The 7416-nt window shown below is 54.6% G+C and overlaps 1 protein-coding gene across 1 annotated transcript; it reads left to right on the top strand.

The window, feature by feature from the left end:
• Positions 1–1881: 1881 nt before the first annotated feature.
• LOC141958752 (carboxypeptidase A1-like) lies at positions 1882–7115 on the top strand. The gene is made up of 11 exons (XM_074901639.1): positions 1882–1985; positions 3180–3261; positions 3973–4107; positions 4260–4358; positions 4889–4990; positions 5071–5172; positions 5311–5421; positions 5652–5742; positions 5898–6097; positions 6694–6778; positions 6866–7115. Exons 1-11 carry the CDS (start codon positions 1882–1884, stop codon positions 7051–7053), a joined length of 1299 nt encoding a protein of 432 aa, XP_074757740.1. The 3' UTR covers positions 7054–7115.
• The last annotated feature ends 301 nt before the right edge of the window (positions 7116–7416 follow it).

The following is a 7416-nucleotide window of genomic DNA, read 5'->3' as shown; positions in this document are numbered from 1 at the left end:
TGATGCAGCCAGTAAAATATTAATTCAGACTCAAAGGCCGCAGGGCTGTTGGCCGGGGCGGGACGGTGAAGGTGGGTTTAGTTTTGGGTTAAGTGTAGGCGTTTTGGGGTGCGGGGCAGCCCATCCCCTCCGCTCATGGCCCTGTTTGGTGGCACCTGCTTCTCAAACTGACCCTTCTGAAAGGGATAAAACCACCCCTGGGAAAACCCCGCTGACGGGGAGGGCGCGCGGCTGGCTCGGGGACCTGGCTGACCCGTCGCCACCCGTGAGCAGTGGGCAGGAGCTGCCGAGCCCGAGGAGCCTCGGCCGGGGTTGTAGACCCGTGGCTTTGAAGCTTTGTCCAACCGTTTGTGGACTTGAGGCCACGTGCAGCCAGTGTGGGGGCTTGGTGATGGCTGGAGCCAGATTTTGGACCCCTGCCACCGAAGAGACCCGGAGCAAGTCCCCGCCAAGAGGGATGGAGTGTCCCACGGTGGGATGCTGAGGGAGATGGGCACGAGGAACCTAACAGGGGCCCTCCCGTCCCTACAAGGCGGTTGAGAAAACAGAGCCAAGCTCTTTGCTGCGGCATCAGCTGAAACAAGAGTGAGCCGGGCTGGGTGCAGGAAAACACTTTTCCACCAGAGTGAAAAACATCGACGGACACATCGCTGAGGGGTTGTGGAGCCTCCATCCTCGGAGGACTCCAAAACCCAACGCAGAGGGACCTGGTCTGCCCCCAGAGCTTGGCCTTGCTTCAGCCAGGAGGTCGGACACAGCCCTCCTGCCACCCCTTCCCAGGCTGCCTCAGCGAGGAGGATCCCCGGCACCACGTTCACGTTAGAAAACTGTGACAGGCCCCCGACTGCAGCACCTGCAAACCCCGCTGTCAGTGCCACCAGAAAGACAACCTGACTTCAATGGGAAAAAAACAAACCAAAACAAAACACAAAACTAAACAGATGTCTGCTAAAATACTGACCGAGATGATGTCTGCCAGCCCGGGAACCCGGCCCAGGAACCCGGAGCATCCTTGACGAGCGCGGGGGCATCGTAGATAAGCACCCGACAAAGGCGCTGCTGTGACCTGCGGAACAAAGACTCTGCTATAACCTACGGAACAAAGAAACCACTATAACCACCTGACCTGAGACAGCAGAAATCAGCAACGGCCGATCCAGGAGCCGCCGTCCTGCGCCCACTCACGTAGCGACACGAAAGACATCAAAATACCTCGCTTCCGACCCCAAAACGGAGCCCCTCTTTCTCTGAGCGTTACCCCCAGGTGACCGTCCTCGCCGGGGACGCGGGGCTGCACGATGCCTGTTGTCTCTGAAGTGAGGCTTTGTCTGTCGTCAACTGGCCCCACTCCTGGGAGCGGTTTGAGGAACGGCGCTGGTAATAATTGGAATATTTTGAATTTTGTATGTAGTTAGGTGTGTGTAGCAGTAATTAATCATAAATATATATGTATATATACTTGCTTTGCTGCTAGTAATTTTGTAGCAACATGTAATAGACACTTGCTTTGCTAATCATAATTATAACTGACTTCTTAATAGTCATCTCTAATAAAGAAATTCATGGAAACAAAGCGCCGTGTCCGTGTGTACTCTGGGGTCCTCCGACCGTGGGTTGGGTGGTGACCGTGACCACGACACCTCGCGCCAACCTTGGTCACGCAGCCTCCCCGGCTGCCCGCGGCAGGACCCCAGACGTTATCAGATCCTCCCTAATTTGGCTGCTCTTTTATTGACTTCGCCAAATAAAACAAACATTTGGGCTCGCGGGAGCCGTTCCTGGTTTATCAGTTTGCTGCTGCCGGCTCCGCGGGGACGGCAGATGTGGCCTTGGTGAGAAGGTCCAGGGGTGCCCCCGCAGCACTATATAGGGGGGTTAGAGATGCCCTCGGGGGCCGAGGCTCCTCTGCATCCACTCGCCATGAAGATCCTCCTGCTCTTCGCCGCCCTGGCGGCAGCCGCCCGCAGCGAGCAGCTTTTTGTGGGGTGAGTCCTGCCAAAAGCAGCGGGGGGGGGTGGTGGAGGGGGGACAACATCCCGATCGGGAACCTGGGGCGGGAGACGCCCGGCCCCGTCCGCTCTCCGCTGGGTGACATCCCGAAGGAGGGAAACGCGGCAGCTTTCGCTGCGTGGACAGCGGGAAAGACGCGGTTTCAGCCCAGCTTTGGGGGTGCTCAAAGCCCGAGAGCAGCACCCCGAGCTTTGCCAGGGGAAGGACTGGCCCAAGCTGGGGAGACCTTGCTGCCGCGGGAGAGCATTGCCTTCCCGGGCAGCCCTGGGCGAGCCCAGCCCGGCTGAGGCAGGGAAGATATCGATACCTTAGATATTTGCATATATAAATCAATATATTAGACATTTATCTATCAATACATATTTATATATCAACAGAAGATGTCAATATATTAGATATTTCTCTCTATATTAATATATTAGATATTTCTATACTGACAGAAGATATCGATACCTTAGATATTTGCATATATAAATCAATATATTAGATATTTCTCTATCAATACATATTTATATACTGACAGAAGATATTGATAGATATTTATACATATCGATATATATTTATATTAGATATTTACATTTATTTATACATATCGATATATTTATATTAGATATTTATATTTATATATTGACAGAAGATATCAATATATTAGATATTTTTATATATTGGTATATTAGATATTTATCAGCAGAAGATATCAATATATTAGAGATATATATCTTTATATATCTTATATCGATATATTATTTTCATATCTGTTATTAGATATTTTATATATCGATATATTCGATATTTACATATCAGCAGGATATATAAATATATATTTATATAAATCTCAATATATTAGATATTGATAAATTGACAGAAGGTATTGATATATCAGATATTTCCTTACATTTGGGGAGCTCTTGTGATCAGAGGAAGCATGGAGACCACCTCGGGCTCTGTGGCACTTGCTCTTTTTCCCCATCGTGGTTGTTCTAAACTTGCGTTTTTCGCTCTCGCCACCAAACCTCCACCAACTGATGCATTCTCCAACCCAACCGAGCCAGCGTAGACCTTTCGCAGCCTCCACCCGTGATGGGCTCGTGATGGGCACTGGAGGCTCAGCTCCCATCCCCGGGGCCGGGAGCGCTCCCGCAGGCGCTGACGGCTCTGCCTCCCCGCAGGGACCAGGTCCTCCGTGTCACGGCCAGCGAGGAGGAGCAGATCACCCTGCTCAGGGGGCTGGGCGAGCGGGCGGAGCTGCAGGTGAGCCGCGACGGGGCCTCGCGTGTGCCCCGCTCGACAACAGAGACCCTGGTGACATCCAGGGCTCCCTCCTTTTGACCTCCCATCCAATTTTCCTTCCCATTTTGGCTACGTGTAATTTATCACGATATAGTATTTAGCTTGGGGCACCTTGAGCTCAGCTCTCCTGTTTCAAACGAAGCAAGAACACCCTTGGCCACTGGCAGCATCGTCGTACGCATGCTGAGCATGCAGATCTAAAACGTCATTGCATTTTTGGGGGCTCAGATGACATAATTACAACTCTGCTCCAGCGGTGTTCGCCTTGCTTGATGTGTGGGGTGAATCCTGGGGATAAATTTAAGCAGTGGGAGCAGCAGGAGAGGGACCGGTGGTACAAAGCTGATGTCAGGAGTTACCTCTATTGAATCAAAGAGCAAACCGGGCGTGCAGTGACCTCGGTGTCTTGCCACATCTGCTCCAATCACAAGTACTTGTCAGTCAGAGGGACGTTTGCAGCCAACAAGCTGAAGGATGTTTCTGTGGAAGCTCCACTGAGTGATGCAGAGGGACTCTGACCCATTCTGGTAGCCCTGCGTGTCCCAAAACTTGCCCAAAGATCATTTCAGACCCCTCATGGGAGACTTACAAGCCCCGTCTTGGTCCTGGGGAGCTCAGTGGATGAGCAGCAGCATGGGACGAGGCCAAACTCTCTCCTCTCCTTCACACCAGGTTGACTTTTGGCGTCACCCCACCCGACCCGGCCACCCAGCCGACCTGCGGGTGCCCTTCCACAGCCTCCAAGCAGTCAAAATCTTCCTGGAGTCCAATAGAATTTCCTACAGCATCATGATTGAGGACGTGCAGGTAAGGGCTGCAGCGGGGACCGGGATGAGCTCCTGCAGTTCAGTTCCAAGAGAAGGTCCAAAAACTTGGAAACCATGAGGAGATGGAAGAAAAACCCATCCCCCTGCTCCTTCCAGCCTGTTTGATGTTTTGTTTTTTTCCCTCCTCAACAGGAATTATTGGATGAGGAAAAAAAAAACATGATGAAGTCTAGGAGGATGGAGAGAAGCACCAGCACGTTTGATTTTGCCTCCTACCACACGCTAGATGAGGTACTTTTTGCTCTGCTGAACATTCATTTTGTCTCGCTGGCATCACGCTCAGCCTGTGCCATGGTTGCATCCATGTGGTGACGTTCGTGGTGGCAGGTGAGACCCCCCCGGGACACTTTTCTCCTCCTTGGGTGAAGGTTTTAGCTGAGCCAGGAGACCGAGCATCCCTCCACGTGCAGCATGGCCTCCCCTGGCATCTCCCCACCTCACTGGAAGACATCTTCAACTTCATTTTGGAGGACAAACCCTGTGCGTGGAGCCCAGTGGGTGGCTGATTGAGGCTGTGATGGTTTGGGGTGATCTCAGAGATTTTTTTTCCCCTCACAGCTTTTGCAAAAACCTTTGTGACGTGCACCTCCCTGTTCGCACAGAGGTCCAAGCACCTGGTCTTCTCCAGGGAAGCACCAGGTTCTTCTCCAGGGAAGCTCTGCGTGTTGCATCTGGTTGCTGGATACCCTAAAAAACAAAACAAAAAAAAACCAAAAAAAAACCCAGGGTGAGCCTCGTGACCCAGCAGCTCCTCCTTTCAGATCTACAACTGGATGGACACGCTGGTGGACGATCATCCCAGCCTTGTTAGCAAGATCCAGATCGGGCAAAGCTACGAGAACAGGCCCCTCTATGTGTTGAAGGTGGGTACGGGGTGGGGCACCCACATTTTGCCCAGCCCTGGGAGGGCACGGGGCTGACATCCCCCCCCCTCCCTGTCCAGTTCAGCACCGGGGGGTCGAAGCGGCCGGCCATCTGGCTGGACACGGGCATCCACTCGCGGGAATGGATCACCCAAGCCACCGGCATCTGGACGGCCAACAAGGTAACCACGTGCCCTGGGAACGTGGGACCCTCAAATCTTACCCCAGCCCTTTTTTTAACACCTCCCCATGGTGCCACTCGGTTACATCCCTCATCCCCGAGGGGCACCAACGCTGCTCTCACCCCCCTCCCTGTGCAGATCGCCACGGAGTACGGCCGGGACCCCTCCGTCACCGCCATCCTGGACAGCATGGACATCTTCTTTGAGATTGTCACCAACCCCGATGGCTTCGCCTTCACCCACAGCTCCGTGAGTGCAGGAACTCTGCTGGGGGGGTGAAACCTGTCCTAACGCTTGTCACTGGCCACGTTTTTTGGGTGGGGAGGGATGTTCCTTCCCACGTGGGACAGTGAGGGGGTGGGGGTGGTTTCCTGCCATCCCTGGAGATGCTTGGGCAGGAGGGGACCAGCTGTCCCCCCCGAGGGGGGTGGAATTCACAGCCCCACAGTCGTCTCGCCCCCCCCTCCCTCTGCTCTTAGAACCGCATGTGGCGCAAGACGAGGTCCATCAACGCCGGCTCCTCCTGCGTCGGCGTGGACCCCAACCGGAACTGGGACGCTGGATTCGGAGGTGAGAGCTGGGCCACCAGGTCCCCACCCGGGGCAATGCTTGTGCCTCAAAGCATCAAAACTTCCTGCTGGAGGGGAGAAACTTGGGGGGGAGGGGGTTAGAAACCCTTCCCGGGGGCAGCCTCTCTGCATGGTGCCTCCTCTGCCATGCCCCAGGCTCTGGCTCCAGCAGCAATCCCTGCTCCGAGACCTACCACGGCCCGTACGCCCACTCCGAGAGAGAAGTAAAAGCCATCGTGGACTTCATCCGCGGCCACGGGAACGTCAAATCGGTCATCTCCATCCACAGCTACTCCCAGATGCTGATGTTCCCCTACGGCTACAAGACAGCCCCTGCACCTGACCACCAGGAACTGGTGAGATGGCCCCAAAACATAGACACGGGGCTGTGAGCACCAGCCTTGCTGGAAAAGTCAGGTGGGATCAGCCCAGGATCACAAAATCATCTGGGTTGGAAAAGCCCTCGAAGCTCCTCCAGCCCCACCATGACCCTCCCCCTGAGCGTTCCCAACTCCCCCAGATCCCTCAGCGCTGGCTCAGCCCGACTCTTCAACCCCTCCAGGGATCCCGGGGACTCCCCCCTGCCCTGGGCAGCCCATTCCAACGCCCAACAGCCCCTTCTGCACAGAAATCCTTCCTCAGAGCCAGCCTGACCCTGCCCTGGGCAGCTTGAGGCCATTCCCTCGGGGCCTGGCGCTGGGGCCTTGGTTGTATCCCCCACTCCTCTCATTAGGTGCAAGCTGCATGTTGAAGCTCATCACTGTGTTCTAGGAGGGAGGGCATGTGCAAGATGTACCTCCTGTCCACTAAAAATTAAGGGTGGTTTGGGGAAAAGCAAGAGCAAAGGGGGTGGGAAAGGATGCTGAGCTCTAGACCCCGCTGCCCCAGGGTTTCTGCTGCCCCAAGGTCCTGGTCCATCGGGTCTCAGCCACTTTTGGGCTCTCCCTTGCAGAATGAACTGGCTAAAAAGGCCGTGAGCGACTTGGCCGCCGTGTACGGGACGAAATACACCTACGGCAGCATCGTGGACACCATCTGTAAGTGTCCCTTCCTCCTCCCGCAGCGCCGTGTCCCCCGCGAGCGCTCGGCGTTGGGATCCCGCCTCTCCCTTCCTCTCCCTCCAGACAAGGCAGACGGCACCACCATCGACTGGGCCTACGACAACGGGGTGAAATATTCCTTCACCTTCGAGCTGAGGGACACGGGGCGCTACGGCTTCCTCCTGCCCAGCACCCAGATCATCCCCACCGCTACCGAGACCTGGCCGGCGCTCCTGGACATCATGGCCTACGTCCTGGAACATCCGTACTGAACACGGCACCTCCCCTTTGTCTCAATAAATAATCCTGGAAATTTCATGGTTTAAAGGCTGGTGCCTTTATGTTTTCATGCTAGACTTCAAAAAAGCAGTGAAAAACCTTGCCCGGCCCTGCAGGTGTTTATTTTCCCACCTTGTGGCTTCGGCCCTACAAGTCCCCATCCTTTGGGGCCAACAGCCCTCAAGGACTTGGGTGGTTTTTAGGCAACAAAACCCAAAGTTGTGGGATTTTGGGCAGCGTTGCTCCATCATCCCTTCCCCGGGGACGTCAGGCCCCCTCAGGGGCATTGCTGGGTGCAAAGTGTTTTCAGAAATTTCCTGGTTTGTTTTTGCCACCTGGGCTGACCCTCACCCACT

Source organism: Athene noctua, chromosome 3, assembly GCF_965140245.1.
Source record: "Athene noctua chromosome 3, bAthNoc1.hap1.1, whole genome shotgun sequence".
Classification (NCBI taxonomy): domain Eukaryota; kingdom Metazoa; phylum Chordata; class Aves; order Strigiformes; family Strigidae; genus Athene; species Athene noctua.
This window is presented reverse-complemented; position numbering and strand designations above follow the sequence as displayed.

What these genes read in the sequence shown, in the direction of transcription:
- LOC141958752 (XM_074901639.1), top strand. Translation starts at nt 1,882, where the DNA reads ATGCCCTCGGGGGCCGAGGCTCCTCTGCATCCACTCGCCATGAAGATC. An exon ending in GCGAGCGGGCGGAGCTGCAG is followed by an intron (nt 3,262 to 3,972) that starts GTGAGCCGCGAC and finishes CCTTCACACCAG; the next exon opens with GTTGACTTTTGGCGTCACCC. An exon ending in CCTACCACACGCTAGATGAG is followed by an intron (nt 4,359 to 4,888) that starts GTACTTTTTGCT and finishes TCCTCCTTTCAG; the next exon opens with ATCTACAACTGGATGGACAC.